The sequence below is a fragment of the Prinia subflava genome, chromosome 18, assembly GCF_021018805.1.
Source record: "Prinia subflava isolate CZ2003 ecotype Zambia chromosome 18, Cam_Psub_1.2, whole genome shotgun sequence".
Taxonomy (NCBI): Eukaryota; Metazoa; Chordata; class Aves; order Passeriformes; family Cisticolidae; genus Prinia; species Prinia subflava.
This window is the reverse complement of record NC_086264.1, coordinates 5,148,052-5,166,292: the sequence shown is the minus strand read 5'-3', so window position 1 is coordinate 5,166,292 and position 18,241 is coordinate 5,148,052. Positions and strand designations below refer to the sequence as shown.

The following is an 18,241-nucleotide window of genomic DNA, read 5'->3' as shown; positions in this document are numbered from 1 at the left end:
GGGCAAAACACCAGATTTGATTTCCACTTTTCCCCTCTCCACATCCCATCAGCAGAATCCAACTCCTGCTTCACCAGGAAACACCACGCCCAGCCTTCCATGGATGCTCAGTTCCTGGAGCATTTTTTGGCATGTGTCCATTTCCCAGAGGGGAATCACCACACTTTGACACTCAAAATGAGTAAAGATGCTGAAAGGAAAGAGCCAGGATACAGAATCCACAAAACCAGCTTTAATAAAAGGGCTGACAAGTCTAAATTCAGTGATTTTGAATAACCAGCTTTGAAATAAATGATTGTTATTCTGTCTCTGATGCGTGCTCCTGCACCTGAGCTTGGTAAAACTTATGTTCTGCTCTCATTTAGAGGCTGCAGGAAAATTATCCACAATAAACCTCATTCTTTCTTCTAGGATTAAGAATTGTATATCATACTTGCAGTGAAAATCTGTTTTATGCATTAGGTAGAACACAGGACTGATCTTTCTCCAAGTTAAGTGAAGACAATTTTGCATTTTGACCATAAATATTCTTCTGGTCATTTCTGGCCAAACTGTCAAAAGACATTTTATACCATTTTCCAAGAGGCTGTTATTGGAGGAAAAAGGTAGATTTTGTATTTAAACAAAGTGTGCCTGAAATGCTGAAAAGTTGATTTAATGTTAACAATTCTGCAACTCAAGCAGTATTTGGGCCTAAAACCAGCTCCAAAAGATAACAGAAGGCAGGAAAAAGACTGTGTTTCTAAAAATCTTAAAGAAATAAGCCTAGGAAGCTAAGCAGTTAAAGAGAGGATGGGACAGAGATGTTTCTCAGATGCCTTCTCTGTTGAGATTCACTGAGCCTCAATCCTTTTATTAAAATTAAATCTCATGGAAACACAACAACAAAACCCAGCAGAGGAGAGAGTGCCTCTATCTTTGAGTTGCTCTGCAGCACAGAGGTGTTTTGGCTTTTATGGGCTCACACTGCAAGAGATCTGAGTGGGTGCCAAGGCACGAGGTGTTCAGCAAAACATATTGTAAGGAGTCAGCTCTGAATCAAAACTCGTTCCTATAAATGACAGGAGATGCTCCTGGAGTGCCCTGTCCTACAGTGCCCTCATCAGTAAGTTCCAACGAGAGGCTCAGGGTGCAACAGCTCTCACCAAGCTGGATTATGAAAGGGCTACACTGCCCCTGTGTTTTGATCCAAATCAAAATTTTGGTTATTTTCTAGAATTCTGATACCCGGGTTTCAATTTGTTCATCCACAGTAGCAGTGATCTGTCTTTAGGAAAGAGACAGGGAATCATTAAACCTCAATTTAAGAGTGGCATGGAATGGTGTAAGATCCTGGCTGGCATCAGACTGGCAGTATTCCTAACAGAATTTTTTGGGAGCAACAGACACCTCCTGGGGACTTCACAAATTTGTCATTGCTTATTTTTTTAAGAATATCTTACTTTAAAAAAAAATCAAATTCCACAAACCCAAGGATAAAAAGGGGAGCTTCCTACATTTAAAATCACTTCAGGGATATGGGTGTGTATCAAGAGATTTGGTGCCCTGTGGATACATGTGGCACCATACAGGTACAAGGATAAATGTTGGCAGGGATGGGATTTTTCCCAAGGCACAAACAGCAGACATGGACCAGCATTCTCTCCTAGTGTCCTAAAATTCAATGTGCAAAATTTCCCTCCGATGGCAGCAGGATTCCACAAAGGACAGGGCAGCCAGCTCCCACCTGCCTCTCTTGTAGTTCCTCAGTTCACATTCACTCCTTGGTGCATGTTCCCAATAAACCTGAGCACGTCCCAAGGAATGGCCATCAAGTTTTAACACTCATCTGGAACACCACGTAGTATTATTTTTAGGCTGCAAAATCACAAACAGGATTCATTATTGGCTGTGAAAACTGCAGTCTCTCCTCCCTTCAGGAGCAGACACTGGAGTGAAGTGCCAGGGGATAAAGGTATGGCATTTAATTTCTGGAAACCTCAAAAACTTGTGATGAATGGTTCACATCCTGAGCTCAAGCTGAAGTATGTAGAATTTAGAAAAGTAGGATAAAGTAGTTTCAGATGCAGTCTTGATCCCCAAGGCAACTTTTCCAGTTTATAATTTTCTTAATTCTATCTGTGGGACTATTAAAGAGTCAAACAATGAAAAACAGAAAAAGCCTCATACACATCAGCTGAACTAAGGATCCTCTTTTCCTCATTGTCTAATCCTTTACAGCAATAACAAAATTAAATGCTAATTACAGCAACAATAGGTTAGAACAAGACTAATAAAAAGCTGTCATTTAAAAATAGTAGATTTCTGTTTAAAAGCTAGGAAATGTGTACAGTGTGGAACTAAGTAAACAGAGAAAAACCATAATCAAGGTGAAGAAATTACCTTTTTGTTGAAGTTTGTGTTGCTTTTGGTTTACCTTTCCCTCAACTTTTTATGTCTGGACTAGTAAAGCTCAGTCCTTCTGTTGTGGGGAAAAAAGCTGAATATTAGTTTGCTTAACTGCATTTTATCCCGAGTGCAAGAGCAGAGAGCCCACAAGGACCTGTCATCATTTCAACAGATGATATAACAAAGAAACTACTTGAGGAGATTTTATCTGTCCCTGAAGTATTTCATGGTCATTTATAACAGTTTTTGCAAGGACGTTTTCTCATCCATTAATTAGGGTTCATTATGGATTTTAAGCAGCCAGCTTTAAATTACCTATTTTATCAACATTTCTATTTATTTTGATGGAAACAAACATCAACAAGAAGAATCTTTTGCTGACACCTGGCAGTGGGTTTCGGTTAGTGAGGGGCTGCACAGTTTTTTAAGGTGCCTACCTGCCAGCATGTCTAAAAAGGAGCTGGGGAAGGGTAAAGATAAATGTTTGGCTGTAATCAATCAGGATGCCTCGGCTTTATCTCAGAAAGCCTGTTTGGCTGCTTTGCTGGAGATCATAAATCAAAAAATTCACAATAATTTTAAGTGTTTTTTGTAATGAGGCCACTCACTGGGATGGTCCCTGGGATCAAACTGTGAGGTAGGAACAAAGGAAGGCAATAATAGCATTTGTTGCTTCTCTCTTTAGGGCCAAGAATCCACCAAAATTTGTGTTTGTTTTTGTTTTTTTGGGGTTTTTTTGATACATGGATATACAACTGAGATAAAATGACTTAAACCAGAAATCTGATTACCTCTAAAAGACAGGTTATACCACTGAAATGGTAAAATCTAAAGTTTAGGATGATGTCTATGACACTCAAAACTTCCACAAGGACTTTTATTATGGCAATTCTGCATTCAGTTAACTCCAGACGCTCCATTCGCTCACAGTACAAAACTCTTTGGCTTCTGACAGCTTCACAAAGGAAATCTGCCATTCACACAGTGAATGGGGTATGTATTAATTTGCCTTTCAGAGCGCGTGCAGTCCACTTTGCTGCTGGTAATCTGCATAAAACTGGATTAACGAGTCGGGAATCCTTGGGCTCACGACCGTCAGCGCGCTCCGGAAGTGCCGGCCTGTGATAGATTTGGCATGGATGTCTTCCTGAAGAGCTAGGAGGGCTGCTTCCCTGCAGACTGCTGTTATCTGCAAAGAAACACCAAAAAAACCCCACACAGCATTATTATTATTATCATTATCATCATCATCATTATTATTATCATCATTATCATTATTATTTACATTATTATTTACATTACTTGAAGAAAGAGAACACAAGAACATCAAATCACTCCAAATGCCAAATAATCACAAGAAGAGTTTTTCCAACCTTTTTTTTTTTTTTTTTTTTTTTTTTTTTTAATAGATGAGGTTGTGGGCGATTAGGACATCTAAAAAACAGGAGGTAACTTGAAATTCAAACCACAGTTACATTACATTTCACATTACAGCATGCTGCAAATTAACTCACTAATCATATTACCTTGTGTTAAACTTCCCACAACACCTGATAAATTCAAATCCCAACCACCAGCAATACATTTTTCCATCCCCAAAGTGCAACAGCAGATATTCCCAGGCTCTGTGGGCACTTTTCTTTCCCAGCCTTGCACTGGGAAAGAAATAAAAACAATTAATTCCGAAAGGAGGCTCAGAGGAGAGGGGTGTGTGGAAGGGGAGGAGGGTTAAGGTCTCATACCCTGCAATGTGTTTTTAAGCTCTCTGGACTTCAGACAGCGGAAACAGACTGATGCCAGTGTCACTCTAAAGACACATTACTGTGGTGAAAGGAGCTTGTGGAATGAAAAGAGATATTGTGATTTCCAGTGCAACAGGGAAAACAGTGATTGATATTGACTGCTCCCTTATATCTGTAAATGAAAGAGCCAACTGAAACACATTTGTCCAGCTATTCAGCATATTTTCTCTGTTTGTTCACTTACTGAAAGGAGTTCCCCCGCTTATGCTCTGCTAATGGTTGCCAAAGCCGTTTAGTAGCTTTTTAGGGGATTTAGCAGCATGTTTAGGAAGCTTTCACAAGAAAACATGCATGGATTTAGATGGCTTTGTCAAGTTACAACAATATTACTATTAGTTCTGTGCTGCTCTAATGAGCACCAAAGCTAAACACTGCTGTTACGCATTTTAATGCTTTTCAGGACTTCAGAGACAGCTGAACGTGGAAGCGCAGCTGAGATTTAGTGCACCAGCTTCTCGTGGAGATCAGTAATACATCACTCAGAAAGTTAACAGAGAGGCCCTGGTCTTTCTGTGCAGATTTTTCTCTAAGCAGACATTGTGACTGTGTCCCCATCTCGAACAGGAATATTAAGCTACTTAAAGAAAAAAAACTTGCACCAGATCAAACACCCCTAGCACTCCCTGCCTACCATTAAACCCAGAATTCTTTCACAAGGGAGAAGACTGGTGATAGAAAAACAGATCCCAAGCATTCTGGACTCTGAACCCATGTTGGCCTTTGAAGGAAGGGTTCATTTCCCCTTGATAAATACTGCAGCAAGGCTGCAAAACGAAGAAACTACCTGAAAGTTTTCACAGGCATTATTAAAAAATCCCCAAATGCTCCATTCTTCTCACAGAGACCACGACCTATCCACCGCATGAAATGTTGAAGCAGGCTGTCACTCACAAGGTGTTCACTTGCCAGCAGCTGTTTTAGAGAAGGAGAAGCTGAAGGAGACACTGTCAAGTTGTCACAATCAAAACCAAAGGAACACCAGTGCCAATCCTACCTCTTCCTGTGTCATTGGTACACCAATACATTCAGGAGGAATTCACTCATAGGCTGATAATTCTGATGATGCTTTCACCTCTTCTCTATGCTCTATGCCAACACTATCAGTGAACAGTGATAACTAACCTCCAGAGGATTTTTTTGTTTTAATTTTATTCTTACATACTGAACCATAAGTTCTGTGATAACTGAAAATCACTAGACATGACAAAGCACCAGAAAACTGATTATTTTTTGCTTCTTAAAAGCATTTCAGCTGCTTTTAAGGGACAAGGAAAGACTTTTAAGGTATAAATTATCATTCTCCCTTTTCCTGGTTGCACTCAGAATTTTTGTGGACTAAATATTTTTTATATTATTGAGTAATAAACAGCAGGTGTTATGGTACAGTGTTGAAAATTTAGGCCCTTGTGTCCGGTCACAGAGTCACATGGAGTTGTTTCCATTCCTTGACTAACCCAGGGGATCAGGGTTCTGAGGTAAGAGATTCAACAAGGCAAGTTTGATTATTTTTCTTTGTTCAAGTATGCAAACTTTAAACACCAAAGTCATCACAAGCATTGTAACTAGCTGGTAAAGCTAAATCACTCATGGAAAGCAAACACAAGTGTTCGTGTAGCCACAGTGACAGAAGGGTGAATTCATCTGGTGAATTAGGCCTTTTTGGCCTAAGGTCACTGGTCTGTCGCGGAGACTCCGTGTTACAGCCACATTAGGACATTTCTTACCAGATGGAGCAACAGAAGGGCTTTTAAATGTCATTTCTGTGGATTGAGGAAAAAAGGGAAGGCCACAGAAGAGGCTGTAACTGACAGCAGAGGAAGAAGACCCTTTGCAGCAAGCCTTTTCCGAGGCTTAGCAGCACTCCAAATCCAGAAGCTGCACACGCATCATCAGCTTCAAAACTCTGCAACAGGTCTATCCCCAATGAACTTCTCCTGTGACTTTCTTAAATCATTTCTTTTGGCCTTTTGATTTTTTTGGCCAAGATCACCATGTATCAAGTGCCATGCTCCAATCATGCCTTATATAATAAAAGCACTTTTGTTTGTATTAAACCTGGCAATTTCAGCAAGTCCTCCCTCCCCTTCCCTGTGTTATGAGAATGGTGATTCATCTGCTCTTCCCTGTTCACCTACCATCGATGATTTTACAGAGTTTTATCTCATCCCCTCTCAGTCAAGTCTTTGCAAGCTGAAGAGTCCTCAGTGACTCAGACTTTGCTCCTGCCCAACTTGTCCATTCTTCCTCCCATCTGCCATTGCTGCCTTGGCCAGTTCTGCCCTGAGCTCTCACTGCTGAGTGCCTAAAGCTGTGCAGGGCACAGAGGGGGCTGCACCAGGCCATAGCTCTGTCCATGGGTTGCTTGCAGTTCCTTTCTTTCATTGTATTTGTGCTGAGAGGATTTTTCTCAGAAAATTATCCACACTGCCTCCAGCATCTTTTCCCAAGTGACAGTATCTAATTTAGGCCAAATTATTTGTGAATTTGAAGTTTGGGCAATATTCCTTTTTCTCCATTGCATTTAGTAGGACGAACAGCCTCTGCCTACCTCTGTAAATGAATGTCAAGAACTAACATTACCTACCTGCAAGGCAATTCTTAATGAGTTTCAAATACAAATACAAGGAATCATCATTTTTACCTTCTCAGTTTACAAAAAAAAAGACAAATAAAAGTGCAGTCTTTTGGATCTTTGTGTATTGTGAGGAATACGAATAACATCCTAGTGCTTTTCCAAAGGTAAAAATACATCTCACTGTATGGAGGGACAAAATAGATATTTTGTGACTGCATCTGAATCCAGAGTGGCTTTCAGCACCCACTCTAAGGCAGCAATGAAGACATGAAGTGGTTGTCAGAGACAGCAGTGATTAAACAGCAACACACCAGGCACAAGGTAATTAAGCTCTACCTACTGTAACTACATGGCTGCTACTGCAGCAATAAAGAGCCAGCCAGGGGGGTAAAAAGCTGCTGGATCTAAGAGTACCAGAACATCTCCTAGTTTGGTTATTATTGATATAATTATAAAAGGAAGTTTACCAAACAGAATTCTCGTTTTCAATGGCGTCAGAACAATTTACCGACCAATGCATTCATTTATTGTCGGCAGTCATCTCTTAGCATGGGAATGGTTTTGAATTCATGTATAAAAAACAGTACATTGCTTTCTTAAAGGACTGATTTATCATCTCAGGAAGTGCTTTAAGATCAGAAAATAATTAATTTAAAATTCTACTTCAAAGTCAAAGAGGCACCAGAATCAAGCTTTCTTGGGAGGAAAGGAGAATTAAAATTTGCTGTCTGAGACACACACACAGAGGTCAGAAAGAAGCAAAGCCACACACCAGCTCAGAGCTATGGTGGAAACAACGATGAGCCCCCCTCCAGAAAAGGATTTACACCTAGTCATTCCTTCTTGCCCCATTCCACTCCCAGCAACAATAAAATGCCTGGTGCCAGTTACTGTTCCCTGAATAAACAGCATTGAGCACAACCCATCTCTCCTCCCCCGAAACCAATGGTTACACTGGCTGCTTCAGCTGGGCCGATTCTCCCCCATTCTGGCATTAAGCACCAACTCTTTCCAGCGGACTCAAAGTCCTTTTCAGCTTCTTTGTACTTAAAGTGCTCTAAATAGCTTTAAAGAACCTTAAAAAGAAAAAAAAAAAAAAAAAAAGAAAAAAAAAAAAAAAAAAAAAAAAAAGAAAAAAAAAAAAAAAAAGAGCTTCTGTGTTAAAGCCTTAGGTATTTTCAAGAAAGCGGTTTTGTTAGGACCGAGTGTGCTGGGAACACCTGTGAATGTCGGGTTTAATTGGGCTGCAGCTGGTGTCGATTGTGTGCGCCGTAACTGGCAGCCACTGCCTGGCCCTACATTGTGTTTCATTTTCCTTTTTCCTTCCTTTTTAACTCGCTCCTCCACCCCGCCAGTTAAAGTTGTAAGGGATTGTGCGTGAGAGGGATTAGAAGCCTGGAAACAAGAATAGTGCCCTGCGGGTTGTGAATAGCGCAAATTGGGGCGCTTCCTGGCGGAGCAGTACCTGCGAGGCTGAGCGCCCGCCGGGCACCTCAAAGGGAGCCGGGACCAGGTCTGGGGACTCGCCTTTCCCGCTCAGCCAGGGAGGGATAAAAGCTTCACACACGGCATTTGAAAAAGACTTGAATAACCCCCGGGTCTCGACATTTGTGTCTGACTCGGGTGAATTCCTGCCCTACCCCTGTGCCAGGAGCTGCTCTGTGAGAGCAAAAGACTTATCCCCTCTAAACAGGGCTAGCTGGCAAGCTCTCAGGGCCCACCTGAGACTAAGGGAAATGCGGGCATGGATGCCTTTCCAAAGTGAGAAGCTGCTCCGTGGGCAGAGAGTAGCTGGAGAGGTTGCTGACTCTACTCTTAAAATCCACATAAATAATTCAATGCGGCTCCAGCAGCGCATAACTTCCCACATGGGATCTGTAGGGGGCTCAAAGCAGTGCTGGGCAGAGATGTAAAAATACCTCGAGGTTTGTGCCACCCCCAGCAGGTCACTCCTGCTCAGTGTGGGACGCCACGGCCCTGCTTTCCCTCCCTCTCCTTTGTACACGCACCACCCGCTGCCGGCTGTGGGCTCCCGCCCGGCTCTTGTGCTAAGCTGGCCCTTTCATTCACCGATTCAATGCACCAGACCATCAGAAAACTAATCCAGAAATAAAATAAAAAGAGTCTTAGCTTGCTGCTGGGGTATTGAGATGGGCTCAGGAGGGATTCGACAAACTGGCATGGGAGGAGTGGGGAGCACAGCAAGTGGGATGCGTTATGCTCCAGGAGCTGCTGGGGAGACCTGCCTCAGTTAAGAATGCTATTTTAAGATGTCACAAATATATTTTTTTCTTTAAAATGGGCTAAACTGAGAGGGTCTTAGCTGCTGAGAAGTGAAATTTTTAACGTATTTCAAAAAGGCTTAAATGTAGTACTTCTCTTGTGTTTCAACTTCCCTGTTTCACGTACAAACAAAGGAAAGACAAGAAAACACAGCTTTTTTCTCTGGTTTGTACAGAGAAATTGTTACAGATTGCTACAAATATGTATAGAGGAAAAAGCTTCCAATACTATGGAATTATTGATTGCCTTGCGATAAATTTTGACCAATGTTTGAAAGACAAAAAAATCACCCTGTACGTGCATCTCTTCATTCTGCTCAGTTCTGTGATCTGTGTAGATTTAAATGGGATGGATCATGGAATCAAATAATGGTTTGGGTTGGAAGGGACCTTAAAAATTATCTAGTTCTAACCCCTCTGCCATAGGCAGAGAACCTTCCACTAAACCAGGTTGCTCAGAACTTGGCTTTGAACACTTCCACAGATGGGGCATCCTCAAAATTATACAATTATACATTTGGGTATTTTGCAAAGGGAGAATAATCTGTTCTAACCAGAAAATGATGAAGTGTATTAGCATCATGCTTTTCAGACAGTATCCATTCACTCCTCAGATTCATGTACTGAACCATGGGAGCTGTGGAGTGGATTTGCTTAGGATATGATTTTAGCTCCATAAAATTTTCCCAGCTGAAGTGTGCAAGGCCCTCACAGGCCACACAAGTGCCTCAGTGAGAGAGAGGCTTCTTTCATCTTAAGCAGCTAAATGTTGTAAAATGTTATTAGTTTTCCTCAAGTTAAAGCACTTACATCTCTACAGTTCTGTATTTAGGAACACTGCCTTGAAGCAGATAAGTTCCTACCCTCAGCAATGATAGTCTATAATTAGACATTATTTTTCATAAAAATATAGACTTCTTTCTCCCTTGTTTATTAAAGAGATGTTCAATATGAGCAGACATTGGACTGTCTACTTTAAAACAGGTCTGTACTGATGAAGCAGCATCTTTGCAATTCTTAAATGGAAAGGACAGGACTTTTTGAGCAACCTGATCTAGTGGAAAATGTCCCTGGCCATGGCACAGGGGTGGAATGAGATTATCTTTAAGGTCCCTTTCATCCCAAACCATAAACCCTGGATTATGTGTGTCCTGTGTCTCTGAGAGCATCTCTGCTATTCCTGATTCCTTTCATGAGAAATTGTTAAGCATATGTAACTGAATAAAACCAGCTCCTTTAATGTCTGTAAGTGACCTTAGTTCAGAACAGTTTGCCCCAAATCTACACAACTTCATGTACCACTTGCTTAGTTTTGTAATTTTGTGGCTTGATGTACAGGTGACACCCACCTGTGTGGGTGTCCACAGCTTACCTGAGGTGCTGCACAGGGACACAAAGCCATCCTGCTGCCTGAATACATCCAATTTGACCAGCATGGGGGTTCCCACGCGCCCATTCCATGGTGGCCACAGCAAAGACCAAATCCTCCTTCTGTCCTCTCCTCCTGGTCTCAGCCAGGCTTCAGAATCAGCTGAAGGTGAGCCAAGAGCTGAGCCAGACAACTGGCCAGCTGCACATGTGGGACCGTCATGGCAACAATCAATGAGGCAGAGTGACCCCAAAATGCTGCCTTTAATTGCTCTTCCAGTACCAGAAACTAAGCAGGGGCTGTGCCCAGGCAGCAGACAGCATCACATGTATCAGTAGCTCCTGCTATTCTGTAAAGCTCACACACGCCCAGGGAAGGGAAAGATGAGGTATGTAGCCAAAATTAGGTGTATGTCTCATAACTCCAGCACATGATGACAGCTAAGGGGAATAAAGCAGAGCCCTCAGTGGTACATGCTAAGTGTCATCACACATACCTCTGCTCATCCTGACATGTTCTAACAGAGCAAAGCCTCGGCTCCATCTGCAAGCTTTCTTTTTTTCTTCCTTCCTCTCTCTTAAAAAATATTCCTAGATGTGGTATCCTTCCAAGCAATGTATAAAACATGTAAATTCCGATTTCAATTTTGTAACTACAAGCCCAAAATGCAGCTATTTTCCAAGAGGCGCTCTGCTGATATGGCTCCCATCACTTTGGCAGAGACATGGCGTAGCTACACCTCTCACAAAGGAATTCCGTAACAAAACGAGTTTTTACATGCTGGGACTAAATATTTTTAAACAGCACTCTCTGCCAACTTCAAGTTTCAGCTATATTTGTGCAACTAAAAAAAAAAAAAACAAAAAACCCAAACCAACAAAAAAACCCCCACCCCCCCAAAAAAAATCACATGTGTGTTTCCATACAAGATTAAGCTGCATTTCTAGTTAACCTCAGAATTATTTCATTTTTATATAAACATTTAATGGGAAAGTTTAACTTCTTCCCTTCAATGAGGAAAAGGAAGCCAAGCCACTGGAAAAACAGTCTTTCTGTGTGTGTGTGCACGCACTCATTTTAATTAAAAGTAATTAAGAGAATCCTGTGTTCTCACTCACAGTCTGCTGGTGCTGCAGAGGGCCTGGACACAGAGCCAAGGGTATTCTGCTAAACGCCGCTGGCAAGAGAGATTGGATTATGCAACTAAAAGTTTAAAACTAGAAGACTTCATCATTAGCTGTGGCTGTCATGAGCTTCTCCCTAGGAAAAAATCTGTATAAAACAGATTTGGCAGCTCCTACCTCACGAAACCTATCAGAGTGGAGGTGTGAAGTGGTTGCTGTGTTTGCTTGCTTGCTTTTCAGATTTCAAGGCACTTACGACATTGGGTGGTATGTTCATCATATTCCCTATTTCTTGCACTGGAAGATAATTCCTGCCTTTCCTTTCTCAAGTTTAACTTGAGCAAAGGCCTCAGACTCCTATCAAAACAAAGGAAATAAAAGAGATTCTGCAAAAAAACCTAGGAGAAGTGCTCTCCCTTCCCTAAAAGTATTTTTTTTGGTCAATAGAGCACAGCCAGTCTAGAACTGTGTTTCATCTCCTTTCAGCTCCAGCCACATTTCTGTTACATTTTATCACCATTTAAAGGTAGCTACAACCCTAAACTTTTGAATCCAACTAACAAAGAAGGAAAGCAAAAAAAAATTCTTTTTTCATGGGTTCATTTAAATTCTGCCTTTTGTCCTGTCTTTGGAGCCACGGCAAATATTGTCCTGATTTGGATCTTACACACCAGGTTAAAAATAGCAACTGTAGTTACCTACATATGAGCTGTCATAATACAATACAGTAAAAGCAATCTCAGTTAAAAATAATAACAAATCTTCTAGAAACTTAGGGTTTTCTGTCAGTTTGGACAGAAAACATACAAATCCTACAATAATAAGAGTTGTACTTTCTGGGTGACAAGTGCAAAAACATTCTGGGTTGAGGCAGGAGGTGAAAAAAGACATTTGGGGAGAACACACATAAGGCCTTTGGATTACAAAATGAGTAATGCCCTTAATGGAAGCTCTGTAGCTTTTATTTATTGGGTTCTCAGTTCCTGGAAGGTGCGAGATGTCTCCTGTGGAGTATCTATTTCCTCAGCAGAAAGCTAGAGGAATTTCAGGCTAAGTTTACCTCTTGGAGCTTCCCATGGCACCAGCTGCTCATGTTTCCCAGGAAAATTGGGGAGGAGGACTACTGTATGCCTGTATTCCAGGGAGGCAGAGTGTGGCTGGGAGAACAGGCAGACCTAGAAAGCAATGCCATTAAGCCCCAGCAAAATGCCTTTGTGTATGGTTATTACTCCTAAAGGAGGAAGCAAAAAATGCTGGAAAAGAACTTATTCATGTTTTAATGCAGGTTTTGCTTGTGCAAGAAAAGAAATGAAGTAATTACAGCAAGAAAAAAACCCACAAATGATGCAAATATATGGAACAAGAAAAGTGGGGTACTGACAATTACCTTGAGTTACGGATTGATGCAAGGGTTATATTTTAATGGAACAGAAAGTCTGTTAAGGTGTTTGCTTTTGCATTGTTAACATTACAGCTTGTAATTTGGGTGCCCTCTTCCAGCTGAGGAAACTGAATCCACATAATGTCTGAAAGTCATCCAGATCTGCTTACTTCATGGATAACAGATCTAATTTAATAAATTCTTCTCTTCCATATTTGTAAACTCCTTATACATTTGTGCGATATTATTGCAAAAGCCTCCTTGGTCTCTTGGGTTTTTTCCCCCTCCTTCCTTGTCTAAGCAAGACAATGTAATGCAAATTTTCAACACTATGAAGACTTAGAAAACAGGTCACTTGAATTTCTCTTCACAAAGATGCTTTACATTTAAAATTTACCCTCAGCATTTTTGCAAATATGCACAGGGGGAAGCAGAGGAGTCTCCTTTCCCCTTTCTCTATGTTGTATGCAGCTTTGCTTTTTAATGTTAATAGCATTTCAGCTTCTTAGAAGCTGCAGTCTAGCATGATACTCAGATAATTAAGGCCAGGAAAGTATAAAATTTATGCTTAATAGTGTTCAAGTGAGGAGGGGATGATGCCCAAAGGAGGATGCCACAAGAGTAAGCTCAGAAAAGGTAACAGAACTAAGGACCACAGCTGAAAGACTCTAAAAAACCACTAAGAAATATGCTACCAGTGACAGAACAGTCCTGAAGTGATCCTGAGGGACAATTACAAATTGAAGTGACCATTAGGTTTTTTGCCAGCTCCTGTAGGGCTGGTTTTCCTACCAGAATGTGAGTAAATACACAGGAAAAGATCATCTGCTCCCACTACCTGCAGTGCCGTGGGCGCACTCCTCTTGCTAGAGCCTGCAGCACACACGTGCCTTCTCCTGAACTTTCATAAATATTTTACTGTGCTGAATTGAGTGGCCAAGTTATACAATGAAACAATAATGCACAACTGCTCTCCCTGGAGCCATTCCAGCCTATCTAACAGGCTCAGGAATCACCCAGCAGCCCACTTTGCACTGAGGAGCATTCTAAGGATGACAGCATCCAGCAGCACGTGCCAAGTAGGCATGAATCGATGAGGTGGAAAAAAAGGATACCTTAATTATAACATTGACTTTGTTCTTAGCAGCTGCTGCTCTGTCTGCCTTGTGTGGGTATCTACAACTGGTATTGTTTCCAGACCCTTGTCAAGAGCTGAGTTCAGGAGATTTGCTCAGGAATTGCCTGTGTGCATGAGAAAGTGTTAACTTTCTACTTCCCTGTGTATTACATTTACTAATTTCATGTTAGAAGTACAGATAGTAAGACTCAGACAGAAAGTCTTACCCTCTCTGCAAAAACCACAGAAGGTGACCAAAAGAATGAAGACACCACATCCAGGATGCTCCCACAGAAGCACCATACTGAACTGAAACCCTAATGTTCTTTTCTCTCAGCTTTGTAATTATTCAGTAATGCAAAGAGGAGATGTTCTTAACATTTCCCACCTGGTATCATATTTAACACTTTTCATGCTATCTGGAAGATTCTTTTATATCAATAATTTATTTTTTATGGGAGGAGCAAGTTTTAAATGCATGAAATATCACGGGGAAGCTGGACTTTATTCCTTCCTTTTGTTTTGCGTGACACCACACAGCTGGTACTGCCTCAGCAGCCCAGGTGAAGGTGCTTGTTTTATCTCAAAGCGCTGTGACTGAGAAAGCCTCTCTGGTGTTGCAATGTGCACCTCCTATTTATCGAGTGACTTCCAGATCAAGTGGATAACTCTGAGACTTGGAATGGGCACAGTACAAAGCAGCACTCCAGCACTGAAGCCCTTTCTCCCCCCACAAAACCATGTTGGGAACAGCAGCCGTAGCACCAGAGAGTCTGAAACAATGTGGGACTCTCACTCTGCACCATTAAATGCTATTTTGCTAAATTAAAGGCCACAAGTAAGTCATATTGTATCCATAAGTACATGCATGCCACAGGCCTTTCCCCTTCCCATATTTCCCTCAGCTGTGAATCATGCAAAATCCCATGGAAGACATATTTCAACTGTTTGGGTTTTTTTTTGTGAGAGCAGGACTTTCTACCCCTCAGTGGACACAGCACTCAAACCACACTGCCTAATATTATAAGATGTCCTTTCCAGAGTTAATTTTTAATTTCCTGACTCTACTGCATGAGAAATTTTCAAATTGTCTTGATGGTCACTTAGAGGTATGTGCAGACCTAATTGCAGGAGTGAATGCAGTGTCAACCCAAATGCAAACCCCCGGAGTAAGTGGGGAATTTCTATAGAATTAGTTCCTTGGTTGAATTAAGTTCAGAGAGACCCACAGTCCAAAGATCGACTGCAAACGTAATGCAGAGGGTGTGAGCCTTTCTTGCCCCAGCCTGCAGCCAGGGGAGGCAGGTGTTTTCAATGTGTCACTCAAAAACCCAGTGATTTTCTATTTTCATTTTTTAATGCCACAAATCATAACCCACACATGTTGTGCATAGCTATAAATCTTGGCACCCTCTCCTCTGCAAAAAAGTTTCTCCTGGTATTCAATTTTCTTTGCTTTACCTTAAGTCACCCTAATCATGCTGACATCTACTATCGATGATTATATTAGCCCTAAAAGATCCTTAAACAAATGAAAAGGACTGACTTCCACTCCTAAAGTTCTGCTTCCAATTTTCTAAAGGAAATTAAATAATGTATAAATCAAATGCTGGGCGCAGGCCCAGGCAGCTGAACATCGCTTTGTCCTTTCAAAGTGAAGACAAAGTGTCTGCTACAGAAGGGACAAGCCAAGAGAAATAAAGCTTAACCTCAGCTCCATGTGAAAGTGATTTGAGATAATCGGGGGGAATCTGCAAAGAGGTTAAAGCAGGGACCACATACTAGCAGGGGAACTTCACACAATGATCAAAAATATACCAAGAGCTGACCTTCACCTGGAGGAGCTGCACCACCCTGACAGCTTTGTTACACCAGAGCAGAGTGCGAAGGGCAGGGGAAAGAAGAGATGAGCAGGAAGTCAAAAATCTATTTAGGGCTATCATTTATCATATCTTGGTAATCTTATCAGGGTGAGTTTTCTCAGTTTTGCAAGATTTATAACTAAGTACTGCCTGACAACTTGCAGTAAGTGTGCACACTACTTCCCAGTTCTCCTTTAGCTACACACTACTAAGATTATTAAATCAACCACCAAGAGACGTCCTAATTTATGTACTATTGATGGACTGCTGATCCTTCTCTTTAACACAGTATATGTATCTAGAAGGGTCAAAAAATCAGTAAAATGGGCTAGATTTCTTCCTGGTATTATTTTCTGAGTAAGCGATTCCTTTAACTGCCACAAGGCATTTCTTAAAACTGTTGGGAACAGATGTACTTTGTAGTATGATTTCTTGATTAAAAGATCCTAATCAAGCCTACACTGCTTCAACACTCGTTTCATGCTGACATTTTTGCACACAGAAGGGTGGGTTGAAATCTCTGATCAGCACTAGACTTCATGTTTAGGATCAGCTTAACCCTACTCATATAAACCAAACTTTGGTGGAGAGAAAAAGGTGTGACACAGGCAGCTGTCAGTGCCCCAACTATGTACGCTTGTATTTCCAAAATATTCCTCTTCTCATCTTTACTAAGTACAGAATATTTCAGATGTGATGCAAATGGCCCTTGGATGGTGGAGAAGTCTCATCTTTACACTTTCTTGAGAAACCTGCAAAATTGTTTTCAGCACTGTCACTTAGCAGTTGTTTGGTCTGTCACCACACAAACTGAGCAGCTGGCAAAGCAGGGACAGCCACGTAACACATGTGAATGTGAATTCAACACACATCTTGCTTTAGCTGTTGCAAACCTGTCAGGGAATGCTTCACTGTTTAGAAAAACCCCAAATATAAAACCACAAACAAAATTCCTATAAATTTATTTCCCCTTTAAAAAGAAGAGTCTGTGTGCATGCCCTTTTTATTGTAGAGTTGAAGTACACGAGTGCAACTGCCATTTAATGGGAAAAATTCATCTGAACATCAAGCATCCTTGATTCAGAAGAATCAACAGGTTTACTGGGTTCACAGACAATTTACTGACAACATCCATGTCTTTCACAAAAGCTATAAAATATTAGAACATGCTTCAGGAATGTTACTGGCGTGAAAGAGGCAGTTCAACCAACCTGTGAGCTGGAAGATTCTCCCACCCATCTCCCTGTCTTCTGAGAGACCCCCTGCAAATGAAGCACCAGCCCAGGCTATGGCTGTGTTTGAAAAAGCAAAGCAAGCAGTGGAACTGAGGGGGATTTCATGGTACCACAGGGCTTCACACAAACATTGCCAGAATAAATTCCTCTGTCAGACCTCCAAGTTTTGCATCACTTTGTCTCCACAGGTTCCCAAATATCAATAGCAAGAAGAAAAAAACAAACCATGAAGAAGGATGGGAAGAAGTAGGAAGTTTTCACAGTGTGGTTGTTTGCCATCCTTGGATTTAAACAAAACCAGGCACACAGTGTGTTACTCACACATGAAAAGAGGAGAGCCAAGAAGGGAAGGAGAGGCTTCTCTCTTTTCCTCTCCCCCTGTTTCAAGAAAGCGTTCCTGAAAGCACACAGGCATCTGTTTTGGGTTTCTCTGACGTCAGCAAACACCACTGAAGTAAAGCACATGCTTAAGTATGTTCCAAACCCCTTATCTGCTTTTAATAATTGGAAGCTAAATGGAAGATATAAGTCATTGAGCAGGACAAGTACCATGAACAAACAAGACCTTTTTTGCTTTTAAGGTGATGGTACTTAGTGGCTCTGCAAAACTTTGGACTCAGTAATATCCACTATCAGAAGCAGAGATGGATTTAATGCAAGATTTAATCAAATTGCAAATGCTACAATTCACACTCTGGTCACAGAGAAAAGATGTGATTTATGACAGTGTGTCACACTTCTTTGGTGCTTTATATTTCTACCTATTTTGTATATATTGATGTCTCCAGTAAAAGGAAAATAGGAAGAAACTAATCCCTCCAGATCATTTTGCTGTGGCCAGCAGCTCAGGCAGTGCGTGGCTGGTGCTCTTGGAGAGTTTGGAAGAGGGATAAGAAACATGGGAGAGAAGTATGAAATATGGTCTTTTTCACCAGACTATGTGAAACACTACCTGCCAAGGATCCTGGCAGAATTAGGCGAAAGTCGCCCCTAACAGGAGTCAGCCTTTGACAATCCCTGAGAGGGAATGAATGTACAATTACAGTTTTGGCTCTGTCACAATTGTCATTTGTCACCACCCAGCAAGCTCTGCTGATACCTGGGAT

General features: G+C 41.4%; 1 protein-coding gene across 1 annotated transcript in view; it reads right to left on the bottom strand.

The window, feature by feature from the left end:
- Window positions 1-212: 212 nt before the first annotated feature.
- The window catches only part of AFG2A (AFG2 AAA ATPase homolog A), a 170,069-nt gene continuing 152,040 nt past the window's right edge, over window positions 213-18,241 (bottom strand). Inside the window, 1 exon segment of the mRNA XM_063415283.1 lies at window positions 213-3,577. Coding sequence (XP_063271353.1) covers window positions 3,401-3,577 — 177 coding nt within the window. The 3' untranslated portion in view covers window positions 213-3,400.